Source organism: Lampetra fluviatilis, chromosome 2 (genome assembly GCF_964198595.1).
Source record: "Lampetra fluviatilis chromosome 2, kcLamFluv1.1, whole genome shotgun sequence".
NCBI classification, from domain to species: domain Eukaryota; kingdom Metazoa; phylum Chordata; class Hyperoartia; order Petromyzontiformes; family Petromyzontidae; genus Lampetra; species Lampetra fluviatilis.
In genome coordinates this window covers 34,430,590-34,457,966 of record NC_136276.1, presented here as the reverse complement: position 1 = coordinate 34,457,966, position 27,377 = coordinate 34,430,590, and the positions used below count along the sequence as shown (strand labels likewise).

General features: G+C 44.7%; 1 protein-coding gene across 4 annotated transcripts; it reads left to right on the top strand.

Annotated features, from left to right (window-relative positions):
* Window positions 1–732: 732 nt before the first annotated feature.
* LOC144946213 (uncharacterized) lies at window positions 733–27,377 on the top strand. Of its 4 annotated transcripts, none has more exons than XM_078875085.1 (17): window positions 733–839; window positions 3,198–3,281; window positions 3,411–4,305; window positions 4,446–4,603; window positions 4,795–4,925; window positions 5,147–5,881; window positions 6,049–6,670; window positions 7,713–7,854; window positions 8,804–8,963; window positions 9,068–9,184; window positions 9,313–9,405; window positions 9,525–9,657; window positions 13,749–14,139; window positions 16,332–16,461; window positions 16,936–17,025; window positions 17,963–18,158; window positions 21,872–27,377. In XM_078875085.1, exons 1-17 carry the CDS (start codon window positions 818–820, stop codon window positions 26,095–26,097), a joined length of 8,325 nt encoding a protein of 2,774 aa, XP_078731211.1. In that variant the 5' UTR covers window positions 733–817; the 3' UTR covers window positions 26,098–27,377. The 4 variants fall into 4 exon arrangements, with proteins under 4 accessions (XP_078731211.1, XP_078731202.1, XP_078731193.1 ...); XM_078875076.1 differs by having other exon boundaries at window positions 3,075–3,281; XM_078875067.1 differs by having other exon boundaries at window positions 737–839; window positions 3,017–3,281.

Below are 27,377 nucleotides of genomic sequence, written 5' to 3'. Positions count from 1 at the left end.
GTGGTCGCCAGCTACTACACCACCACAACAGACTCTTCTCGACATTGGCATCTCTCTCACTGCTAGTCACTTTGCTGATGCTGCCGCCACTACAACGCCACTACCACTACAATACCACTACTACGACAACACCACTACTACTACACTACTACACCACCACTACTACTACACTACTACAACAGACTCTTCTCGACATTGGCATCTCTCTCACTGCTGGTCACTTTGCTGATGCTGCCGCCACTACAACGCCACTACCACTACAATACCACTACTACTACAACACCACTACTACTACGCCACCACTACTACAACACCACTACTACTACACTACTACTACAACACCACTACTACCACACCACGACTACTACAACACCAACACCACTACGACTACAACACCACCACTACTACTACAACCATTACTACAACACCACTACTACCACTACACCACTACTACCACTACACCACTACTACCACTCAATGGAATGGAATTACCGGCCATCGACTCTGCAGCCTCCCCTCATGGGCGGACCCCTTCCCCTTACTGGGTGCCCCTCCCCTCATAGGCGACCTCCTCCAATCATGGGCGGAGCCCTCCCCTCAACAATGGCCCCTCCCCTCATAGGCAACCTCCTCCAATCATGAGCGGAGCCCTTCCCTCACCGGTGGCCCCTCCCCTCACGGGCGCCTCATGCCCCGCCCCCTCCCTCCCCCTGCATCCCGTCCCTCTGCCGCGTCACGTGACTGTCTCGAAATGGCGGCTCTCGGTTCGTGCTGATTCCCGTCCTCCTGGGCCTGGCGCTCTCCTTCTAAGAAACGCATGAGAAGACGACTTCGCCTCGGTAAACTTCGCCCGTCGTCGTCGTGTTTCACGAGCATAGTTTACGTTCGCGATGTACGGTGTCGTAACCTCTATGCGCGGGTTGACCCCCTCGTCGCGGCTGGCGCTGCTCGTGTTGTGTGCTCAGGCGAGGCCTGGGCCTTGCGTCGTCCTCCCCGTGGCCCGGGGCTCTCACGCCGCTCATCCGAACCGTGCCTCACTTCCTCGGGGGGTATCCTGCTCTGCAGGGTCTTTCCCCCTTGGGGTTCTCCCCCCCTCACTCGACTCTTTATATCGGGGCTTCATTTCCCCTTACTGGGCGTCTCCCGTTGGAGCGCCCCGACTGTCTTGTCGGGTTTCCGAATTCAATGTTCACCTTCACGAGGCGTCTTTGCCACCATTCTCACCTGAGAGACAGAGAGGTCTCGTTAACGAGGTTTATTCCATCTCAGCGGGCAGCCCCCGCAGTCGTGAGCGTCCTGGGACGATGCGTGGGTGAGCACGAAGCTTTTGTGGTCGGTGCAGTGGCTGCACTTTTGTCGCCTTTCTGTTCGTGTGTTTCTTTCAGCTGAGTGCTCGAGTCGGGATTTTGTGCCGTAATTCAGCCTCGTTCGTGGCAGAGAGAGAGGAGCGTGTGAAGTGGTGCGGTAGTGGAAATGGCGATGGTTATTGGGGCCCCGACCTAGTGTTGTTTATAGCGAAGTCCGTTGCTTTCGATGGGTTGTATTCGTACATTTCCTTGCTTATTGTGGTGTTTGGGTAAATAACTTTGTAGGTCCACGAGGATAACAAGCCCGCTTGTTATGGGGGCTCCCACGCGGAGTAAGATGGCGCTTTTCCCAGTGTTCGTGCAAGGCTTTGATAACTCCGCATGGGGGAGCGTGTGGATAGGTCAAGTCTATTGGGCTGTGAAGTCTTAGTTTATACCTCGTCGTCTCGAGTTGTGTTGGTGGTGCGTGTTGATTTATTTAAAAGAAATGCCTAGCTGGCTTCTAAGTTTAACTACGATGCTGTTTGTTTACATTACACGCTTTCAGTGAGTACATACAGTATGTTGTACTGTACTGCACGCTGCGGCACAATCATATAACAATGACACGCATCGTTACAACTAATTTACTTGAACAAAAGTCACCACATTTAATGTTGAATCCGATAATTATTTAGTGCATACTTAAACACATTTGTGAATGGTAGCCAACGGAGAAAACTCGTCCAAGAGGATGACCATCGCGTAGATAGAGCGATGAGATACTGAATGGACATGCGGTGGAATGAAATGGATGCAAGTTGCAATGGACCGTGAGGGATTGCGACGGTGTGGGGAGGCCTTCATCAGGCAGTGGATAGACTAAAGCGAAATATTAAACAATTGTATACTTTTTTATCGCCACACGGAGCGGATGTGTTGAGAATTGTAATGTTTATTTGGGGTTCTTAATAGACAACTTCGTGGCAGGGTCAATGAACTGTACCTCGTCAAATGTGTGTGGCTCATGAGTCTCGAAAAGTATGCGTTGTAATGGAGTTCCTATGAAATGTGTAATGGAAAGCGTCGTTGTTTTTGGTAATCCTTGTTTATCGCGCTGTGCTTTCGCCTTTAATTATTGAGATATAATTCACTCGATAATCTCAGCAGTACGAATCCGTGTCGCGAGTGGCTTTGGAAGATATTTTAAAACATCTCAAAACCCCTTGTACAGTGGCCATTTCTTTATTTATTATAATGTGGTGCACGTTTCCACACAGCTGAGTGTTGTTTTTCACGCGAGTTAATTTTGACAAACACCTGGAAAGGCTAATCTTTACTCTAGATTTTATTTGTGCAGTCATTGGAGACCAGACAGACGATCAATCAACTCGTTCCATATCTTAACCCGGCTTCATCAATGTTGACTGTCCAGATTCGATCACGAGAGTTCACTTTTCTGGTTTCTGATCTGAGCCACACCGTGACCTCCCGTTAGCAATTTTATAGTGATTCTAGCAATTTCCGCAAATATAAATTGCTATGCATGAATTGCGCATGTTCAGGTTGGTGGCATTTATTGTGTTACTGTGTATAAAGATTTAAATTTGGGCAAATAATACATAACTGTGATACGAATCCTAGCTGTTAATGATGCGTATTTTAAGCACGTGGTGGTTTTTCCGTAGACAAAATCAAGAGTTGTGTTTCTCCTCTGTGTTTTTGTTTAGCATTGAGATGCAAGTATTATGGCAGACACTGACAAATCTGATGCTAAATTGATGTCAGTGACGAGCACTGACCAGGTTTCTGCGAATGCAGAGAAGAGCGCTACCGAGGACGTGAACTCACAAGCGTCTGACGGTACAGAAAATAAGCTTGAAAGTGATAGTTGTGTCGGTGGTTCAAAAGATCCTGCAGAGCTGGAGTCTATGAGAGGAGATGCTTCCGGAGGATCAGAAAGTGAACTTCAAGAGACTGCCTCCCAGCCCGAAGGTAATTTTAAGCTTCTGTATCATAAGCATGACACTATTATGAAGAAGCGCAAATTATTTTTTTATAAATTGTTTTCAGGTTACACGTGTCGTGCATTGCATAGCTGAAGTGGTAATTTTGTCGTGACAGAAAACGACGAGGGTGTGGAGGAAGAGGGAGACAACACTGAGGATGAAAAGAAAGCAAAAGAATTGCGAAAGACTTGGGGGTTCAGACGAAGCACCCTGGCACAGCGAGATGGCGAAAGTCTGAGCGATTCACAAGAGGAGAAGCCCATGACACGGGGACGCAGCTCTTTTACCTTACAAATCATGCCCAGGCGCAGTGGGCGGTCTACGAAGCGTTCGCCGCATGTACAGGCCTTCCTCGCCCCAAAAAGTCGGAGTAAAAAATCGTCTGGTTCCCCTGCAAACTCTGGTAGCAGCTCGCCAACGTCGAGCAGGTCAACAGCTGGCTCGCCCGTGAAGGAAAGTAAAGACAAAATTGACTTGAGTAGTGATAGTAAAGGCTCTAGCAAGTGTGATAAGGATACTGTGATATCTGAAAATAAAGAAGCAGCAAGTTACTTTTCTGAAATGTCCATTAACAGAGCGTGTCGAGATAAAATTGCCAAAATAGAGTTAACACCTCTGCCGACTGCTATTCTGAGGAAAGAGGAAGATTCTGCTTTGAAGCCCATGTGTGGAAGTAGTGAAGATGATCTTCCTCTCAAAGAACTGCAAGAGAGGTTAAGGAAGAAAAAATTGGAGCAGCAACAAATGGAAGCCCGTTTGGGAGCTGTGGTTGAAACAAGCAAAGTCACATCAGAAAATTCAACACCAGTCGCTGATAACAAAGTTAATGATGTGCAACATCAAAACAAATCTGCAAATGAAGGTTTGCAAGATGTAGCAATGGTTGCTGCTGAAGAGGCAAACACTGATGACAAAAATCAGTCCCTTGGCTGTACAGGGAACCTGCTAGATCATGACTACGCCTTTCAAAAGAGAACTGGGTGCATCTGTGGGAAAAATAATTTTGACAGGTAAGCATATTGCCAGAGCATTAGTTGCATTTAACTTGTGACCATATAATTTACAGCCGGATTTTCATTGCAGCACTGCACTTATAATTTGGCGTGCGTTCTTTCGTGAAAATGTAAATGCCTCCGTTTCCATTGTGCAGAGTTCAAGTGTTGTGCAAGCAGTGTGAGGAGTGGATTCACGGCAGCTGTGTGGGCATCACGGTGGAGCTGGCACTTGAATTAGAAAAGGACAACAAGGTTTATTTATGTCCGCGCTGCTGTCCTATGGAGAGTGATGATGAAGACCCACATACGAAAGGTATACATGCGTGTTGTTTTTATTTTGCATTTTATACTTCTTTAGTTTTACAGAAGAGTAAAGCATTTCACCAAAATGTTATCTTGTTACAAATGCCACTTTGAAAGCACCTGAGAGAGCAAGCTTTCATATATCTGGGTTTTTACTTGTTTAATATTTATTTCTGTGCCTACCCGTTTGTTTAATGCTAGGTCCTGGTCTAAGTGCAAAACCGGCATCAAAAGGGGAGTCTGGGGACTCGAAAAAGTATATGGGAAAACTAGAGCAAGCAACTGAACCTTTGGATCCCAAAAGACCAAGGATTAAGATACAACAAGAAGAGGTAAGGAATGTGTAATTCACCGTCTCTGCCTTTTATTTATTTGAACATATTGTGTACAGATTATATGTTAACACTGCTGATTTTCCTATTTGTATGCTTAGCATTCAGTTATTTTTCATTACAATTTGTTGAACCTCGAATGGTGGGATAATTGTTTGGGGTGCTTGTTCAGCTTACTATGACAATCTGATTGAAATGTGGTCTATTTCACTCTCTTAAAGCCTGCAAAGGAGCCAGAACCTGCTGCAAAAGACCCAGAACCTGTTGCAAAGCTCCCTGAACCTGTTGCAAAGCTCCCTGAACCTGTTGCAAAGCTCCCTGAACCTGCTGCAAAGCTCCCTGAACCTGCTGCAAAGCTCCCTGAACCTGCTGCAAATGATCCTGAACCTGCTGCAAAGCTCCCTGAACCTGTTGCAAAGGCGCCAGAACCTGTTGCAAAGGGCCCAGAATCTGCTGCAAATGACCCTGAACCTGCTGCAAAGCACCCAGAACCTGTTGCAAAAGACCCAGAACCTGTTGCAAAGGATCCTGAACCGGCAGAAAAACAATCAGAACCCGCAACAACGGAATCGGAACGGTCGGCAAAAGTCTCGGAACCCACGGAAAAAGAGACGCAGCCTGCACCGAATGAGCCGGAACCCACATCAGTCTCACAGAAGTGTGTTGTTGTCGAGTGTTCCAACAATGCCCTAGCTGGCTCGGTGTACTGTAGCAACGAATGCATCCTAAAGCACGCTGCCGCGGCACTGCAGAGCATGCGCGAGGATGGTGCCAAACAAAAGGACAAAAAAGGCAAAAATGCCGTCAAGGGTAAAGGAGGGAAAGTTAAGGATAAGAAAAATAAGAAGAAAAAGAAAGGTTTGCTCGACAAGTCCCGGGATCAGAGCCCGGCGAAGCACGAAAAAATGCTCAAGTCCAAACTTAGGTCCACAAAAGATGACAAGAGTTCCACACAGGTAAATCTTGGCACAGATATGCACATTTTTTTCATTCGTTAAAATATACATTTAATCAACTCTTGGGTTAACGTAATGGTGTATTAATCCATACATTTGAATTCACGGATATTATAAGTTATTTAGTTTATTTACCATGTTGTGATGTGGTGAATGTTGTTTTTCAGAAGAGTAAAGCTGGAAAGATTGCAAAAAAATCAGTGGCGGCAGCAGCAGCAAGTAAGGACTCCAAACAAGCCAAAGAGTCTCTTCCCACAGATAAGGGAAAAGGAAATCCTCAGGCTTCAGTCACAAGGACTGCATCAGAAGAACGATCCCAGGAACATTCGGCTGCAGAGGTGGCCAAAGCTGCAGCAAAAGTAGATGCTCTTAAACATACTGTAAAGCCGGGTATGAAGCAAGCAACATTTAAGCCGATTATTAAGGTAGAAGGCAAGTTTAATGTGAAGTCGGACAATGCTAAGCAACTCATGAAGCATGACATTGGTAAGTCTGTTGTCAAACAAGAAGCTACTAAGCCATTGATCAAGCAAGACATATCTAGACCAGGTACCAAGTTAGAAACGTCTAAACCTGGTTTTAGGCCAGTTGTCAAGCATGAGATGGGTAAAACGGTTGTCAAACAAGAGGCGAGTAAAACGGTGTTAAAGCACGAAGTTGGAAAAACAATATTCAGGCCAGATAAGTCTGCTGGAACACCTGGAGTCAAAGTGGAGAAACCAACAGCTGCTTCCACAGCTCCTAAAATAGAAAAGACTGCAGTAGCTTCAACTTCTTCATCTCATCAAGGTACATAATAAATAATGGATAAATATACACTATTTTTTTGCAGTAATCAATACCCTGATTCATTTTAATATATTATTTCTCACATCACTACTCTGATCTGTGTTTAGTAATAGGCCTGAAGGGGTGACGTGACACTTGCCCGACACTCATCTTACTCACGGCTGACGTTCACCTGCTAAGTCTCCACCAAGGAGACCACTCACCACTCACCTGACCACAAAAACTACTGAGTACAACTCTTACATCACACCCTCGTCAATTTACCACTTGCCAATCACCACTTAACTGACACCTAAAACCAAACAATTTTACGTGCCTTGCACCACTCGCCTGCTACTGCTCACCAGAAACTCAAGACATCAATCACCTGACACTTTTTGCCTTGCACCACACGGTCACAAATTATGGACTGATATCTAAACGTTTAAAATTTTCATGTTGACATAAGTGTCTTTCATATTTCCACCCTGCTTTCCTGAGCTGAGCATGCTAATTAGTCTAGCATTAATTCTCGATTTGAAGTTTTTGTGACTGCAAGGATTCATACTCTTTGGTTTTTTGGTAAAGTCACGTAGTTAAAAATAAATGAAAAAAACAACTGTATTACTTGATACAGTAATTTTGCCGTGACGGTTCTACCTGAAGACGGAAGCTTGTGTTGCCTCCGAAACGTGATTTAATTCAGTTGTTTTTTCATTTATTTTATTTTTAACTACATGACTTTACCGAAAAAAACTAATAGTCTAGCATTCATCGGGAATTCGAATCTGGCCATTGGGGGGTGGAGGGTTTGGGGTGATGGTCACATGACTTTAAGTGATGACGGACTTACAGGAAGACGTGGGCATGCTTGATTGGTCATTGACGACAGGCAGACAATGGGATGGGGACAGTCGCATTTTATATTTGAGATACAAATGAAATGTTTTCGTACATTGAGCTACATTTCCGTTAATCTGGTTCGCTACCGTGTTTCTTTGCAATTTAAAATGAGATGTGCCTTAATACAAAATGTGTTTCGTGAAATGTTTTTTTGGCGCAGTTTCCAAAGAGAAAATACTGCATAAGGAGACTGTAGCACCCTCTGGCAGCCACCCAGCGGCGAGCCACCAAAAGAACCACCCATCTGTGGAACAGATCCGTCAGAATGTTCGAAGGACACTAAAGGATATTCTTGCCAAACGGTAAATAGACATGTTCGTGTAACATGAAACACAGCTGATGTTTAGTCGAGCCATCGGTGCTTTATTTTGTTAAGTTGAAATAAAAGCCCACATTTGCCCAACTGGTTTAATTTGAAAATTATATAGGCTGGTGCTTCTCAATCGTTTGAACTTGATATATATATTTATATTACGTGCATATATTTTATCCCAGGAGGCCCCACTGTACATAATAATTCACTTGCAATTATAGCAATCTATGTTAAGGTTCATAATCTTGTATAACGTTATATATTGTCTTGGTAAAATACGGTTTAGACTTAATAGATATGGTTTTACCAGCATTAAATAACACTTGCTAATTTAGCATTTGGGTCTCATGAATCAATGTTTATCCCAATCTTGCCTGTTTAAACAAATTGTGTGAACATACGTTGATGTGGCCCTGCAGGACTATAGACTAAAATGTTTCACTTGTTATATCTTGGTTGTCAACGACCTTTGTCAGTGTATTTTTTCACAGCACTATTCTTATATCTTTCTTGCATTTTAGCAAACAGTTTAATTTTAGATTGGATTTTGGGTTGTGAATGTTTTACCATAGGCTCTGCCATAATATAAAGGTTAATGTACCTGACTTGTAATGCAGATGTCACCGGTGTAAGCTCCTAATGTGGCTGTTGAAACAAATTTCACGTTTCTTGAATCCCACCTCGGTGCACCTTTGAGTGTAAATGGGTACACCATAGTCACTTGGCAGATTTCATGTTGTGGCATAAAATGTGGGTACTCCCAGTTCTTCCAAGATGTGGAAGAGTGCCAAATACACCGAGGTGCTCACTAGAGCTTCTATTAACAGAGGCCTTTGCTCTTAGAGTGACATGAGCAAGACATTATTGCAGGGCTGCACCTTTGCTGGACGTTCTGCTGTGTTGGACCATTGATGTCAACCTGCCCTGGTGCACAACAGGTGCAGCGACTCAGACGACCTCACCGTGGCGGAGGAGGAGTTGGTGAAGGTGGCAGGGCGCATCGAGAAGGAGCTCTTCTTGCTTTTCCAGGCTACGGACAGCCGCTACAAGGGCAAAGTCCGTGGCCTTATCCTCAACCTGAAAGACCCCAAGAACCAGGTTGGGAGTCTAACGTCACACATTTCACACAGAGCTGCTGCCCCATTGCTTGTTGGTGTGTGTGTATTAAGTGGCTGACGATTACTACTGCGCTGTGTATGAAGGGCCTCTTCCGGCGCGTATTGGTGGGGGACATGACGGCGCCTCGCCTGGTTCGCTTGAGCCCTGAGGAGCTGGCATCCCGCGAGCTTGCGTTGTGGAGGGAGAGGGACAGCAGTAAGGTAAGATGTCTCTCCTCGGACGTTTTTCTTGAGCTTTATAAATACATGGGTGCCTTGTTATTTTTGGTGACGTAGCATATCTTCATAGAGCGCATTTAAACATGAATGTACGTGTTGGTCCTGTCCAGATGATGAAACGAGAGTCGTGGGAATCGGAGCGGAGGCATCGGCACAAGGTGGAAGTGGACATGGAGGAGAGTCCTCCACATCCTGACTCTGAGGTCGACCGTTGTCCAGTTTTCCCATTTGAGTTTTGCGGTAACTGCTATGCTGTGTCATGTCGGACCATGCGCTGCACGCTTTTTTTACACCAGCTGATGACCGGGTGTGTGGTCTGCAGGAGGCAGAGGAGAGCGTTCCTGAGGGCTGCAAGGCTGAGACTGCAAAGGCCGACATCATGTCTAGCATGCTCACCGACACCACTGACCAGCACAAGGCTCATCTTTTTGACCTCAATTGTAAAATCTGCACAGGTAACCGTGATGGATCTCAGCAAAATGGAAACCCTCTACACTCATGCAATATAGGACTCGAATATGTTAAGCTGTTTATCAGTGCATTGCCAGGTGGTGTGCCCCCACCACACCTTGCAGCCCGTGAGAGATGTTTGACCTTCACGCTGTTCAGTGTTTTGCGGGGTTGGTGAAGTGCGGAGAGTACACGACATCAATGGAATTTCCTGCACTGTCCTCTGCTGCCCACAAATCCTAGATTGTTTTTTGTGCATGGTGGTCACCTATCCAGCACTGTACAGGCTCTCTACTTAATGACTTGGGGATATATCAATAGGGCTCAATTAAAAGTGATTTGGTCCTAGCCGTTTTATAAATATGAACCGTATTAAATCTGGGAAATGTCTGCAAGGACTTAAGCTTTCCTGTACTTTGCTTTGTAAAGAGGATTATTGGAATAGTTAATTTGGTTATTGCGCTTGAGATAGTTTTTTGTTGTTTCAATGACAGTGCACAAATATGGAGTGCTTGAACAACTTGACTCATGCATTTCTGGTTTGCCCGAGTTATTTTACATATATACATGACTCCGAAGAGTAAAACACTGCACCCAGGTTTCATTTATGAAATAACGCATTTTTACTGAATGATGGATAAGGTTTACGCTGGCACTCATCGGGTGTGCCATTGAGTAATGTAATTGTGGGATATGGTCCAAATGTAATGATTTAGCTTAAAAAATATAGAATTGCAAATTTTCAAGCAACTGCCGAGTTTCCACGATAAAGAAGGAGAGATCAAGAAGTCATCACGAAGTTGGTGTCACTGCACTTCACCATCACTTCCTCCTGCGAAATCCTAGAGTTTCAAAGTCAACACCTGACTTCCAATGTTTGTAAATTGCACGGTCCCACCATCTGGCTTTTCCCAAGGTCACGGACCTCTGCCGAGTACAACTCATTGGCTACCTTGATAAACTGCCAACTTATATCATCATGGCATGTTATTTTTCACCTTTTACCTCCATGAAATTCCTACCATACTCTGCATACACAACCTGTTTTGAACCCAGAAGCTTTGCTATTTTTTTAAGTCCAGCCCATTGAACTGTACAGGCTTCCTCTCACCGCACCTTTGCTAAATTTGATAATTTACAAAATGGATCTGTGTAGTCCAGGGGTTGGCAACCGGAATAACAAGAAGAGACATTTTTTTCGAATTTGGTAAAAAAAACCTCTATTTCAAGAGCCGCAATGCATGTGAATATGAGAGGCGGTCCTTGATAACGTCACGAAGAAGTCATTAAAGAGCCACGTGCGACTCCAGGGCCGTAGGATGCCGATCCCTGGTGTAGTAGATAACCTGTGATTAAGGCGCATGGGACTTAACCATATCCACTGTTGTCAACTTTAGGAAAAGGTAATTTTAAGTCATCAGTGTCAAGCTCAAGTATCTAAGACTAAGGTTGCTATAATATGACGATATGATACGTTTTACGATGTCTTATAATATTTCGTTTTGTAAAATATTGCTATACAGTGAAATCTCACCTCATTATACAGTGTTTGTGGGGGGACCCTATATACTATGTTTTATAGCGAAAATATTTTCTTGTGACATTACAAGTCCTACAAAAACATACATCTGTATACATAACCAGATACAGATACTTGTACACTCACAAACACACTCGTGCATACAGATTCACACCATGTACATTGGCTACCTATCCATATATATGCATCCCTTTCCATACACAAAACCATATACACTATAGGAACCTCATTTGCCAGTAAAAATATGATAATTGGTTCTTTACCGTTCTATCTGGCAACAAATGACTCCTTGTAAAAAGGTGTCAGTTTTGTTGCCAGATAGAAGGGTAAAGAACCAATTATCACAAAACCATATAGTTACACATCTATACGGTAAGCCCTTGAGATTTGCGAAAATCTGCGTGAAAGAATTTGCGAATGTAGATATATGGGTAAAGGGGGTGAGGTTCCCTCCGACTAAATATGGGAGAAGATTCAAATGTTTAATAACATTTATCCTGTACTGTACACACAAATAACACCCATATACTCTAAGAAATTATACGTAGTAATTTAGGATTTTTTATTTATCTCGACACAACACGTCATGGTCACTTTCATGTTAATGATCACGCCATCGAGGCATCCGTAGGGGGGGCACGTCCTTGACGAGTGGGACGGCCAAATGCATGCGGCAACGTCTCTGCGCACCCGCAGTGCGTGTGAGCGCATGGAGTCCGAGTTACACAATGGCTTCGTGTAAGCACACGGGGGCGTGATGCACCACTGCAAGTACCCTTCCGCCACGTAAAATGGTGACTAGTGGATGTAAAAAGGCGTGAAACTTGAACTGGTATAGAAATCTTGATTTGAAGCTTTCGTGACTGCAGGAATCCATGCTCTGGTTCTTTCGGTAAAGTCACGTAGGTAGAAAAATAATAGATCACGACGTTTTGATCGCCACAAGCAATCGTCTTCAGGTGGGAGGATGTATGTTGAACCTCCCACCTGAAGACGATTGCTTGTGTGGCGATCGAAACGTCGTGATGTATTATTATTTTTCTACCTACGTGACTTTACCGAAAAAACCAAAGAGTATGTTATACAAATGTAAAACCGCGAATAATTCAAGGCCACTAAAGAAATTCCTCGGATGAAGAGATTGTACTGTATCCTATATATCCACATACATAATAATACACGGTCACACATCCTTCCAGCCACACATTACAGAATCTATTTAGGTGTTCCATATGTCCAGGTAAGCTCACGTGTACATTTAGAGACCGATGCCTTTTTCAGTCTTCATAAACTTGATGTGGCATCATAACTATCGATTATTGTTACTTTTTGTATTTTATTCCCTGAACAAATATGTATGTTGAACCTCTTCGCACTGTACGTTGCCAACCGCGCTAATCGGAGGTGCGGGAGAAAAAAATTATAACCAATGATTTAGATAAATGGCTACTACCCATTTAATTTGTATGTTGTAAGTGATGGCATGGTGATTAAACAATGCCATCTTTGCATAATCTGTCTTTTTATGTTATTGCACGTATTGCTGGCAGATTGTTATAATATAGATTGTTGAGTGAACAGTAGTTGAATGACTAAATAATGATTACTTAATTGAAGTATAGCAAAGCCTGAATACAACACCATGAAAATGAGAGAGTTGAAAAATTATGGGATTTTTGTTCATCCCAACAATGTGAAATTATCCTACCTGTAAATGGAGGTGTGTGGGTCTTAATGCCCATGACGTCCACAATTCAGGTAACTCATGCTCACTTTACCAAATCGCCAAACACTGGATATACAGTAGTCATGCATCGGCTTCCCCTAGACATCCTACCGGCATCATCTACATATGAAAAGCAACGTTATTTTCAATTGAAATCATGTATTGGTAATATTCTTTTACACTAGTTAATTTTGCTTTGGTAAAGTAGTTCTGGGGGAGGAAACAATCATTTGTTTTTTTTGTTATTCGTGATGTGATAACTACGTGCAGTCAAGCTTGATCATGAAACATTTTTCATGGATTGTCATTGCCAAGTTATCTGCCTCCGTACTGCGAATATAATGCTTCTGGTTTTCCATGTAAGTCCCATCACTCGTTCTAGTAATATTAATCGAGAGGCTGGGGTATTGCGCATTTTTATTGTAAGGCACCAGGGATGTATGGTATTGATTAACTAAACTACCCTATGACTTGACCTCGGTAGAAGTGACAATATTTTTGCCATGTTAATCTGCGTAGTGCACCACCTTATGGCCAAAGTGCGGTATTGCAACTAATGAAATAGTTAAATCCGGGACAGCCTAAAACAACTACCACAATATTACAATTCAGTTTTATCAAAGCGTTTTAGTTTTATTTTGGGAAAGAAATCACCCATTCTTAGGACCAAAGTTGGTACATGGTTATAAATAAGCACTCTGGTATGGGCTGCTTATAGAATTCGTCACCGGTTTATGGGCCGTAATTTCTAATGCATGGGTGTTGGTCAGATGGTCATTATCTTGAATTGTCTTGGCGTGTGTGTGTGTGTGTGAATTTGTCTTGAGCAGGCCGCATGCCGCCACCGAGCGAGGAGGCGACGGCCAAAAAAGTCAAGTTTTCCCTGCCAACAGCCAGTAGCGCTTCTCCCACCAAGCGAACCGACTCGACAATGGACAGGCCAACCACCCACCCTCTAGCCGAACCTACACCGATTGCGGACGTTTCTTCCCCCGTCGCGACACCAGCGAGCCAGGTTTCCACACAGGCAATGCAGGATTCACCAGAGGAGCCTGCAGCTGTGTCTGGAGGGACACCAGAGTCCGTCTCGGCTTCACCAACGTTGTTGGCATTCACAGCAGTGCCCCTTCCTGCCTCCGCTGCAGAAGTGATACAGGAGGAGAGATCAGCCAGTCCAGAGCCTGTCAAGCCTCCCCCGATCATCTCTGTACCTGTCGTCAGGTGCTGCAGTCACATGCAACTTATTACCCGTTTCAGTTAGTGTGGGATGTGGTATATTTATAGTGTTTCAAACATTCACACGGCACTTTACACATAATGTTAAGATACTGGTCATTTTAATTATAACGGTTGAGGTTTGCTTCAACACATAGTCGTCAGTCTGTTGCTAAAGGGATGGTTTCACATGAATTCACACTTTGCTGATCATTAACTATTGTAAAGGTTATACTTTTACATATACTCATGACATTTATAATTGAATGGGTTTCATTAATTATCTCGTTTTTAAAGTGTTAAATACTATGCATGTTTAATGTGAAACAAATCGGCAAATTTAAAAATGTATTTCATGCGTTTTGGTTTAATGAAAGTTAATGTTTTTGATTATACAGTTATGACACGAGGTGTAGTAGTATTGATAACCGTTTTAAGGTTGGAAAGTTAAGTATTCTCTCTGGTCAAATATTGCCAATGTTTTACATGTTTAAGAGTAACATGCAATATAAAACTTGTGTGATCTGATGAACAATTTAGTTTTACGAAGTATATATGCAGATGTAGCATGTTTCCAGATTTTATAGTGTACTTTAGTCGACCCCATCAGGTGCACAAAGATGAACATGTTTGTTGTGCCGAATTAGTTTAAATAGTGGCCAGCAAGAAAGAATGTGATGTTTGTGGGTGATTGATACAAAACGTCGAGCTGATTGCTGTTGCTTGCACCATAGTAATGATAAGCACATAGGGTCGACTGCCATAAGGGGTATGTTGGATGAGTTGTCATATCACAGTCATATCTCCAATAGAAAACTATTTCTCTGCATTCTGCTTTGGAAGCTAGGTTTTAAACCTATTATCCTGACAAAAGTCTTAAAAGCTTTTTAAAACGTTCCCAACCTGGGCAGGTCTCGGTTGCATTGTTTGTGATGAACATTAGGCATGTAATGTTTCATTATTTAATTGGTAAAAATCGATTCTTATGCTCACAAAACATTCATTGAAATGTGGGTTAAGAATGTATTTTCGTGAAGATTGTAATGTAAGAGTTTTTTTCGGCCAATGGTTCGAATGAGAAATTAATGTGTGCAAAAATTTAACAACTCGATAGTCCAGATGAAATAGACTTAAATATGTTGGTACAGATGAAACAACAGATTAGGTGCTACAATATAAACGGTACACACGAGACAAAAATGAGGTACAGATAAGACTAATGAGGGTACCATTGTAACAAAACAGATCGAACAAACAAGATAATGCATACTCTTTGGTTCTTTCGGTATAGTCACTAGGTGAAAAATAATTAATTCATTGGATCCTTGCAATCACGAAAACTTCAAATCTAGAAGATAATAATGGGCAAGACAAACTGCAGATGACACGAGTACATTGAGACCATACCACGTGTGACAGTACAGACAAAACGAATGAGGTTTGATGAGACAAATGGTACAAATGAGACGGTACAGACGAATATTTCAAGTATTCGCACAGATATGACAATATAATAAACAAAACATAAGAAGGTAGTGCACATGAGACAAACAAATAAGACAGGCAGAACCAAACTTACTAAATAGACTACTACTAACGCTTGAAACAAAATGAACAAGATTGTTTAAAAGGTGATGCAAACAAGGAAGAAAAACTCTCCATGTGCATTTTTCTCTCCAACGCTTTCCAACGTGCATCCGGTCTCGGAAGCATTTAATTCACGACAATGTAGTCCTCACTCCAGTCGCACAGGAAGCGGTGTGACCTTAATCTGCGGCGGGACCACAGGGCCTGGGTTAGTCGCTGTGCCGGAGAGGGCACGCGCAGCTCTTTGTTCAACTAAACCAGTTGTTTTTCTTTCGTGCAAATCCCTAATGGCAGCACAACCTTGGTTTACATGGTCATGTTGGATCATTTTTACGGGACTAACTTAAAGACGGACAGCTCGTGCATAATACTCTCAATCTTAGTTGTAAAGTGTTACATTTTCTTGAATTGCGACCATCAAATCATGACATTGTGAGGGACAGTATGCATTATCACATGCCTACTGAACATGCCTCTTCGATAAGATCAGTATGGTATCGTGCGTCGGTATATACATTTCCACATTTTGTTTGGATTTCGGTTCGGCCGTGCAGTGTAAACATTGTATTTTTTTTATGTTATACACTTTTGTATCGCCTGCACTTGTGTAGCCAGGAGATTGAACCACAGAATAATGCACGGCTGGATAGTCTCTGGAAAGGCTTCATCAATATGCATGGTGTGGCCAAGGTGGTGGCTAAGGCCTACCCCGTTTCTGGATCCATGGCCAATGTGGCGGAGGTAAGATGATAACGTCCTTTGGTAACAGGCTTTGTTCTTTGAAATATGAAGTGTTTTAAGGCTCGGGGTGAATTTAAACATGTCGGGAAATGCATTTAAAAAAACACGGTGGACAGTTTTCATCTTTTAAGACGAGATGTTTTTTTTTTTTACGGGCAGAGAAATGTGTGTCCACATCTGGAATATTTAAGGTTTCTGCAGCCTTGATGACAATCTGATCGCTTGTGTTACTCCCTTATTTCTGAATTGTGGTCTCAGGCCCCAAAGGCAAACATTTTATATCTACACATTTTTATCAACGTTTATCAATCTTGTTGAGTTTCCACCGTGAAGTCATTATTTGCCTTTGATCAAATGAGACCGGGTGGATGAGTTTCGTCATGCACAGTCACAGAATATGCATCGTTTTATTACTTTTCATTGTAATTTTTAGCATTTCTTTTGAAACTAACTTTTCATGCCTTCCTAATCCAGGAACTTCCCGACACCATCCATGTTGGAGGGAGAATCTTAGCAAAAATGGTTTGGGATTACGTGGGCAAGCTTAAATCTTCGGCATCTAAGGTGAACTTGAGTGTCTGCCGTTGTGCTTGATGTGAGAAGGAGCCGGTTTTAATTGCATTCGTGTTGAGTATCCATGCCATGGCAAATGTGCTTCTGGCATTTGGCAGTATCTGCTTTGCCAATGTGTGAGCAGATGTGTGGCTTTATCTGCATTAATCAAAGCTTGTAACATGGTAAATGCAAAGCGTTTATCATGTTCAGCTGGCTGTGGCCAATTTTTACCTGTTCTTTGTAAATATTATTGAAAATTCTCGACTTTAGAATCCGTCTAAAATAAATTTTATTTTGTGATGCCAGTCTACTGCAAAGACGGTTAAAGATTTACCCCACTTATCTCAAATGGTCCTCATCAACAGGTGATTGGATATTTTGTTAGATTAGTTAGATAAGTTTGCCTTTTTTTGCCCGGGCAACGCCGGGTTCTTACCGCTAGTGTTAGATAAGTGTCTCTGGAGAGATTTAAAGATATTAACACATACTTTGAGATTGGTGGGAGTTGTATATAGGCCCTGATTTCTTATGATTTTTTCCTATTTTTAATGGGTCATCTAATTGGTTTGCCCTGTATTTGTGGTCTTTACTGGTATTTTAAAAGAACAACACATTTGGAGTGATGTGTTATTTACTTCCTGTTAAATGTCAGCTTAACCTAGTAAAAAATACTCTACATTTGTCAGTAACACGGCCTGAAAAATGTTAATATGTAAATGGTATACATTTTGGATAATCGCCCTGCACTCATTATTTATATCACCTATGACTTTTTTTCCCTTTAAGGCAATGTTACTGACGAATTACATGTTTTTTGTTAATTTGTGCTTAGAACCACTGCCATTGTGGGAAATCGTCCAGACCTTTATTTCAAAACGTGGTCTCACACCTTAATGTTTCTTCCCGCTTTGCTTTGTTACTGTGCCCACGACCGCACCCCCCACAGGAGGTGTGCATCATCCGCTTCCACCCAGCCACGGAGGAGGAGGCGGTCGCCTACATCTCGCTGTACTCCTACTTCAACAGCCGCAAGCGCTACGGGGTGGTGGGCAACGCCTCCAAGTCCCTCAAGGACATGTACCTCATCCCGCTGGCGGCGCAGGACCCCATCCCCCATCAGCTGCTGCCTTTCGACGGTCCCGGTAAGCCTGTCACTCGTTCTTGTCACCATCTCGTGCTCACCGTTTCTCCGGTGCATCTCTATCCCAGATCAAACCTAAGATTGCACTTTCCATGCTCGACCTTGGGCTTCATTACCTTCCTGAGAGGGTCTTGCGACGTGCACCTCCGCTTTAAAGTAACTTTTCTTTCAGAGAATGCCACCCTTTATTCTTCCTTCACATTCTTGCCTTCTCTAAACGGGAAAGTCGGTAACCTTTGCAATGAGTTTTTTAAAATATGGAAACGCTTTTTTACAAGATGTTTTCTCAGCCTCTTTCATCCGTTCCTGAATGGTTTCATTTCCAGGTGGGTATTGTTGTATGGCAGTAACTTTATGTCGTGGATAACTTTTGCTTGCCGTTTTATTTCAGTGCGTGCAAGTTGGTGACGAGTCTCTGTTAATGTTGAAATGTTCTCATCGTAAAACCTTTCCACGTATGATTCAGTATCTCGGTACAAATCGTGTGCCGTTTCCTACGGTATAGATTTCGAGTACAGTTGCTCTGTGTGTGTAAATGTTGAAATGTTTCTCTTTTTGCAGTGAAAAATAAATGTTTTGAGACCCCAGACTGGATCCTTGGTTCACTTTCCAGCCAGATTACTGAAATGCCCCGTCCGTATCGGCAGCCGCGGAGCAAAAACGCACACTTAACCCGTCCTACACACACTTTCACACGTGCGTTAGACACTCGCCTCACATTTCAAATGCACCTGCACACATACGTTTTTCCTGAAAGGTTGCGAGGATGTTTTGATATCCACTGTACATGTTTTAATGTTAATATTTGCAAGTGCATCACACAGTGTTGCGTGCATGTGTTACCGCAAAGCAAGACGAACTCGTTTTAATACTATCGCAATGGAAGAAAAGCCCCGACATCTTACGCTGCAGTTGGAAAAATAGTCGTGGTGCATCTTTGAAAAGGATTTGTACATCGGTGGAAGTTACTTTGCACTGAATGATTCTCACAGTGCCTTAAAGAACACTTCTACTGCGTGCTATTTTGATTGTTTAATATGGACATGTGCATTTCACTACAACTGTGGGAAAGGTTGACTTAGCGACTGGTGATACTGTAGGCGCATGAACTGGTGGACGAAAGCAGCAGGGTTAGCGTTGCCACGTGGGCGGCAACAGCAAGCAGTGTGAACTTCGATGTGGAAAGACGTCTCTTGGCCCACCTGCCAACGCTTCGAGTTTGAAGGGACGGGCCCCCATCTCCGATGGATTCACAGCCACCAAAACCTGCCGACCTCTTTCCTCGGGCGACCGGGGAACGGGCGCGTTGGCTGCGCTGTGGCCACGCGATGCAGAGGTGATCGCCAGTTTTGGTCTGGAGCAACACGACACGCAGGAGCCCCGAGACCTTGTGCAGTGTCCGCTTGAGTCGTCGTGCGTTTGACCATTGTGTTACCCAGTGCCCTAATTGCGGCTGGAACAGTCCGTCCGCAAAGCTGTTTCGGGAATAATTGTGGCACGCCACATCTGTGTCGCTTCATTTTGCCGGAAGATTACCTTAACTCTAGTGGGAGTACCTTTTGCTGATAATACCTGCTCAAAGCCAGCCACGTAACGTTCCAGAAAGTTTTGAGTGAGAAAATAAGCCCCGTTTACGCATTGGCCAATAAATACAGTGGCACAAACATACATTTAAGCAAAATCAAAGTGTGGATTACCTTACGAACAGTTGGCAGGGTGCATTTTTACAGCCTCAGAGCAATTTAAGCTCAGCTGTTCACTTGAGAGTGGACATTTTTCAGGAAATTGTAGAAACGGTGTATTATTGCACACTACTGCAATTACACATGGTTTAGGTTATCTGAAACGGTTACTTTGTACAAGTTAACTTTTGAAGTTTTACCAATTAGTGGTGTAGAATATTGTTTGAGTCAATCTAGTATGCCATTGATATAATCGTAATTACGCTGGTGTACCAATTGCACACTTGCAGTCGTGTATTGGGTTCGGTGACCTAAAGAGGTGTTAAGGTAGTTCTACCAAGTAGCGAAGACGTTACATTGTGTTCTTGGGTAATGAATAAACATTCCATTGGCGACTGAAATTCACGCATTTATAAACGAAATGGCAGCAGTACAACAATCCGTAATCGAATGCACAGCCCTGACCTTGGCAGGTCAGAGGTTACTTCGGTACGGAAAATATAGGAAAAAAAAACCCACTCGCGTTGACATCAGTCCCACACCAAAGGTGCTGCAGCGCCTCAATGCGCCTGCAAGGCATTCTGCAGGAGCCTTCGCCGCCGCCCCACCCCAGTGAAATTCTCGTGCAAGACCTTCCGACCGAAGAACATTCTCACAATGCACTGAGTGGCGCCCCCTGGTGGCCGGCCAGGGCTAATGCACAGGTACTGCCCGCGCGTGCGTGGGCCCTGCCGTTGAATTTGATAAGTGGGGGAAGCGTGCGTCGATCTCAATGACGAGAGATGCGCAGAGTTTCGGCGTGTCCAGCACGATTGTGTGAGTTTTTGATCAATAAATTGAGAGTATTTTAGAAGTTTGTGGTGGCTCAAGTTGGGCGAGTGGAACTGCGTGGGTGGCTTTGCAATTGCATTGGCAGCCCATGGGAGAAGCTTGCAGGGCTTTTTATACACCTGTTTACGTTGGCAGATATATTTTGTCAACTTGTAACGGTTAAATGCCCACTGATATAGTTTTGAGGAATGCATGAAGCGGGTTTGGCTGTGCGTAAATTTAAATTGGATGTGTTCTTTACGAACACTGCCGAGTGGCTCAACAATACACACTTTAGATTGCTATGTAGCGTGCTTGCACTGGTTGAGGGTTTATTACATTCCTGGAATGGACGACTACAGTGGGATGAATTCGCAAAGCCACATGGTAGCCACATCTGTCTCCTCGCCATGCTCTTGGTGCTAAGGTATGGCAGTAGGTACTGCTACAAGCAAGGATAACCAGTATAATACAGTCGTGAACAGCGATTGCAGTATAGCTTGTTTTTTTAAAGATACAATCAACTAATATGGGACTTTGTAGTAATTTCTTGGATGCTGCAAGTAATTGGCCAGTAAAATATTGCACTGCTGGAACTAGAGTGCAGAAGTACGTTTTAAATGTCTCTTACTGAACGGCATTGCACTGATTGTGTCAGTAGATAATGTCAGTGCATTGGCATTGAGATGCATTCCTTACAATGGACATCGATGGGCCACTTTCCCTGTGTAGGCGAATGTATGTTGTTGGTAAGTCTAGAGACATGTAATACCTATATATCATATGGTGTATTTTGGTTGCTATTTAATCAAAAACTAGTTTTCGAATAAAAGCTTTTCATTAAACGTGACTTGATGTGCATGTCCTTGTTTTTTTGTAATATGCACCAAATTAATCACACTGACTGCAGTTAAAAACACACTGACAATATTACATACCTCCACAATAAGAGTGTCGAAAAGTACCACTATAGCAGCTATCTTCTTAAAAGGTTGGAGTTCCAAAGATCCAGGTCTGGTCGTATTTATATGGAAATAAGTTTATTTACAAATATTTGTCTTATGGTTATGATCTGTGTGTGATTCACCTGATAAGTAATGGGCATTGACCAATGTGCACATCTTTTCCCTCTCAAGGCAATTGTTGGCGTATTTCAAGACTAAACAGTTTATGCATTTGTTAGCCCGTGACTTCGTAACCTCATTGCGTGTTTGACTTGCAGGCTTGGAACCCTCGCGATCACACATGCTGCTCGGCCTGGTGATAAAGCAAAAGTCCAAGCGTCGGCATCAGGGAGATTCTTCCGAAGGCGGAGCCGAGTACGAAAAATCTTCTCGAAATAGCCCCGAGGAGAAGAAGGGAAAGTACTCGTACGACGCCGGCGAGTCATCGTACTCCCAGCGCAGGGAAAGCAAGAAACATCGGCACAAGTACGAGGACACGAACGTTGGCATGACGCCGCCCGACTTTCCTCCACCGCCGCCGCCGCCACCACCCGTCGCTCAATCAAACCTCCTGACAAAGCTGTTTTCAGACAAAGCTTCAGAGCGGCCAACTACGTCGGCTTCCCAGCAGCCAATGATGAAGCCACTGGAGCACATCCTGAAAACGCTGTTTGGCAATAAAGAGCTTCCCAAAGAGACTCCCAAAGAGCCAGAAAAGGAAAAAATAAATTTGCCATTTTCTGCTTTTGGCTCATCCATTCTTCCATTTAGCACCAAGGCAGGTGGTTTTGACTCAATTATTCAACATTTCAGTGGAGCTGCGGATGTGAATAAATTAAATGATGACCGACCGTACGATCCAGAAGATGCATACGATCCAGAAGATGAAACCATATTTGATGAGAAAAAACGTGTTTCGGAGACGACACCTTACGTTACACTCGAAAGCCTGATTCCAGGACTGGGAAACCCTGAATCTCTTTTCAACTCGGGAGAGCTGCAGAAACGCCTGCCCGGAGAGCAAGACATAGCACCAAAAATCAAGGAGACGGCTGCTCCCCAGTCATACCTCATGGCAAGCCGGGACCCACGACAAGCAGCCAACCGGAACCAGTTAGCGAGTTCCATTCCACTTCCAATTTTCCAAATCCAGGAAGCTGTTAAGCCTGATGTGGGAAAATCAAGCGAGTCGTCAAACTTTGACGTCAAATCAGTTGTTGAGGCCAAACCTCAAGAATTGCAAGTGGATTTGAATGTTCCGGCTAAAGAAGTCGAAGTGCCCATTGCCTTGCTTCTTCCTCCAGCAGTTTCCCTTGAAGTCACGGACAAAGTGGACACGCCTGTTGAAGAGGTGTCCACCCCCGAACCATCGGAGATGGCTGAAACGGTCTCGGAACCGAAGGCGATTGAAGAAAGTTCTCCTGCAGTTGAAGATACAACCGTAGAACATCAAAAGGATCCTGAAGCAACTGACGAAGAAATGAGCATTGCCGAGGTTCCGCAAGACACAGAGCCAATTATAAATAAAGCTGACAAAGTACAGGAGGATAATCCTGCTGTGGAAGAAACTACAGAAAATAAAACTGAAGAGATGTCATTGGAAGTCTCAGAAGATAAAGACGAGGTTAAAGAAGACGATAAAGATGACTTGTATGATATGGAGGAACTTTTTACTAGTTCGGAAAATAAGGATGAAAGTGTCGTTGAAGATGCTGATGGTGCGTCTTCTAATGAACAGGAAAATGCAACGCCCGAAAGTGGAAAGTCTGAGCAAAAAATGGATGCGCAAATCATACCATCGTTTATCTCCGATGCCCCACAAAACATTCAGTCCATCAGTACATTCCACAGAGCGGTGCTGCCTCAGCAGTCCAATTCTGAAGATGACATCGGGTTACCTTCATGTGATCCTGAAACAAGCATGACAGAAAGTCTGTATGAGGAAGACAATTCTTCACGTAATATGTCTTTAGTTGACATGCATCCATCGAGTTTACTGATACCAATACCCGATGTTTCGAGAGACGCCCCTCCACCTGTTTCCCTCGTCGGGCCTCCACTCACAATCCACGGACAACAACGTTCGGTGCCGCCTCCACTTCACCTCCTGAGGCCACCGCCACCAGGTCATCCAAGTGGAATACCGCACAACGTGCCTCCACCTGGTCATCCTTTAGGTCCTCCACCAGGACACATGGGTCTACCCCCTCATGGACCACCCCCAAGCCATCCTATTGTTCCACCACCAAACATGATTGGACATCCACCAAATATGCCACCACACCTTGGTCCACCACCTGGACACGTGGGTCCACCACCTCTGGGCCCACCGCCAGGACAACTGTTGGGCCCGCCACCGTTCAATAGGCAAGGACCTCCAACTCAACAAGGGCCTCCAAACAGTCATCAATTAGGCCCACCACCAGGTCATGTCAGTGGACAGCCACCTCATGCCCCTCCACTGGGACAGTTAGGCAATCTACCGCCTGTCCATGGACAACAGCATGGGCTTCCCGTTGGTCATCATTTGGGTCCACCTCCGAGCCACATGGCTATCAGGCCACCTGGCCCACCGCACTCGGCACCCTATGGCATGCCTCGGCTAGGTGCCCCTCCTCCACCAGGGGCGCTACCTCCACAACATTTCAATATGTTGCCACCAGGACCCCCGGTTTCAGGCCACGTTGGTGTCCCCCCAGCTCACATACGTGGCCCACCTCCAGGCCATGCAAGTAACCCTTTGCCTGTTAGGGGGCCACCTCCAGGACACATCAGTGGCCCGCCGCCCAGATTTCCATGTGGTCCACCGCAAGAGCAAGGTCCACCTAAAGTCATGCCTGATAATCAGCCACTGCATATACCTCGATCGGGTGCCTCAACCGGACCTCCCCCAGGCTTTGGCAGTGTTCCAGTTTCTGCACATCACGGTCCCCTAGAATCACGAAATACACCACCTTCAGATGCTCCACCATGGGGATCTGATTTTTCTCGAGGGCCGCCTCGTAGTCAGGGTCTGCCCGCAGCACATGCTCAAAAAAAGGAGGGTCCTCCAGAAATCCCACAGGACAGGGGAAGCAGACAACACAGAGAGTACCCGTCACAGCCTGGACCTGGACCCCAGCAATCACTTGGATTTCGCCCACAGCGGGCATTGCTTCCAACCCCTCTCATTCGACCAAATGATGGCCTTCGACCAAGATTTCCTGGAGGTGACCGCCAGGCTCCTGGATTTCCACGACCTCTTTTGCAGAATCCTCCAGGGCAGATACCTTCAGGGTTCCAACCAGTGCATCAGCATGACAAGCCAGGGCAACCGTTCCCTCAAGGGCCGTTGCTGCAGCCTAACCTGCAAGGGCCTCACAGTCGACGACCTAATTTTCCAGAGCCATTCAATGATCCAGATAATCGAAATGTGGAAAGAGAGGGAGTTGATTCCCACAGTGATGACAGAATGATTGAAAAACATGTTGAGGAATCATGGGGAAGGCCGGAAGATCAACAGGAGCACTTTCTATCAGAAACGTTTCCGAGAGAGGTAGAGGGCGGCATGCCGTGGGAAAAAGAAACTCCTGAGGATTGGGAAAGACCAAGGGGTGAAAGAGACTGGGATAGAAATAAAGAGAGATATCGGGAGAGAGATCAAGAAGTTGAACGTGTCCGAGATCACGATCGAGACAGAGACTGGGAAAGAGGAAAAGACAGGGACAGAAGTAGACACGGCCGAAGTAGCAGGCACCATCGCGAAGGAAAGGGAAGACACCGGAGCAGGAGCAGGGAGCGAGATCGCCATCGCGAGCACGGCAGAGAGAGAGATCGCGATCGAGGCAGAGACAAGGAGAAGGAAGAAGAGCTCGTGGTAGGCAAGGATCGTGAACCTGAGGCCGACGTTAGCAAGGGAGGGGGGAATGTCTCCAAGGAAGAGCCTGAGAAGGACACGGAGCCAGAAAACGAACCGGAGAAAATTCGCGAGAAACCACACGAGAGAGAAAGGGGAAGAGATCGAGACCACCACGAGCGAGAGTACTACGACAGAGAGCGCGACTACCACGAGAGGGACCGGGACAGAGAGCGAGACAAACCCCGCCACAGGGAGCGAGCGAGAGACAGATCCCGAAGCAAGGTTCGTGACAGACGGAGGGACCGCTCCAGGAGCAGGGACAGAGATCGACGGGACAAATCTCGGAGTAGGGAAAGGGAGAAGGTCCGGGAACGGGATCGTGATCGGGACAGGTCCAGGAGTCGGGAACGGGACCGGCACAGGGGCAGGGACAGATCTCGAAGTAGGGAGCGCGAGAGGGACCGAGACAGAGACCGAGACCGAAGATCACGGAGCAGGGAGCGGAGGCGTGACAGGGATCGCGAATATTCGCGCTCCAGGAGCAGGGACCGCGACAGGGATGCGGGTCGGAACAAAGAAAGCGATGGAAACAAAGAGAGCGATGGAACCAAAGTGCGGGACAAGGGCAAGAGCAGAGAGGAGAAGGAGAAGGCAGACGAGAATTGAGAGCCACGCAACAGAGCCATCTTGACGTCTGCAGGAGGAGGGCACGCTGCCTTGTATTTTATAAATTCTGGACTGCTCTGAAAAAACGCTGTTGCGATCATATGGACACACCGGATGCATCGATAATTGCATTTCTTGCAACGATGTTTTTGTTTTTATAAAGCCGAGTTTTATTTCTGACTCTCGCTGGCAATGACATCACGGATGAACATTTTCTTCCCGTGAGTTTTGGACATTATGCTTTCACAGGTCTGCACAACACACACAACAAGAGGAAGACGAGCCGTGCCGCAACACTGGATGTCATTGAATTGAGAGTTGCTATTAACAGCTGTGTTTGTGATTCGAATTTACTTAAATGAAAAAAATCGTGTTGCTAATTGTTTTAGTGGATGCAGTTAATTAACTCTTTGTAAATCTTTAGTTCTGCATCATCACTTGAACGTGTGACCGACCACCTTTGAAACCAATTGGGATAAATATTGTTTGCTGTTATTTACTAGTTTAAAACAATAACATGGCTCTTCATTGACAGTTAAGTCTCTTTAAGCGCGTTTAAGTTCATAGCCGAGGTGTGGTTGTCAATTTGTAAGATTGCGTCGGTGGATGTACATAATGTATTTCGGGATTTAAACAAAGTGCTGCATGAATGCTTGGCTTTGTTAAATGAACCTTATGGCGGTACCCCGGGGTGCCATCGTACCCCGGCTCTCGCATAATGTCCGTGATGCAGTCATTTTTAGTCTGTTGATGGCCGGCGTTGCGGCAATCGACTCATCTCGACGAGCTGTACACGATGAACCATTATGGTGCGTACGAGCGTTCAGGGTTTCAGCGCAATCGTCCTCGCTGTGTTTCGACATCGCGGAGTGGCACTGATTTCGGATTGATTGGAGTGAAGTACACCCCTGGAAAAAATAGTGTCCCAGAAATAAACAAATGAATTGCCTGGGCCATTCTGTATTATTTGGTACCCCGGAGTACCGCCATCAGGATCAAATGTATATTGATGCTTTCGATAAAAGTAGTCTGGGTTTAACCTCTGTGTAGATAGTATGGTTTTATTCGACGAGATTTGTGTTTTCCCATGCCGCCCAATTGCTGTTCACATCCTTCCGTGTGTAAGTTAGTTGATGTTCTTTTCAAGACTTACAGTGCAGTATATAAAATCCCAGTGACCCATAGTTGGGCTCTACGGTGCGATTTCCCCAAAAATAAATCATGCCGTTTTTCACAAGCGCCGAGTCTGAAAACAACGACTCTTGTTTTTTGTAACATGC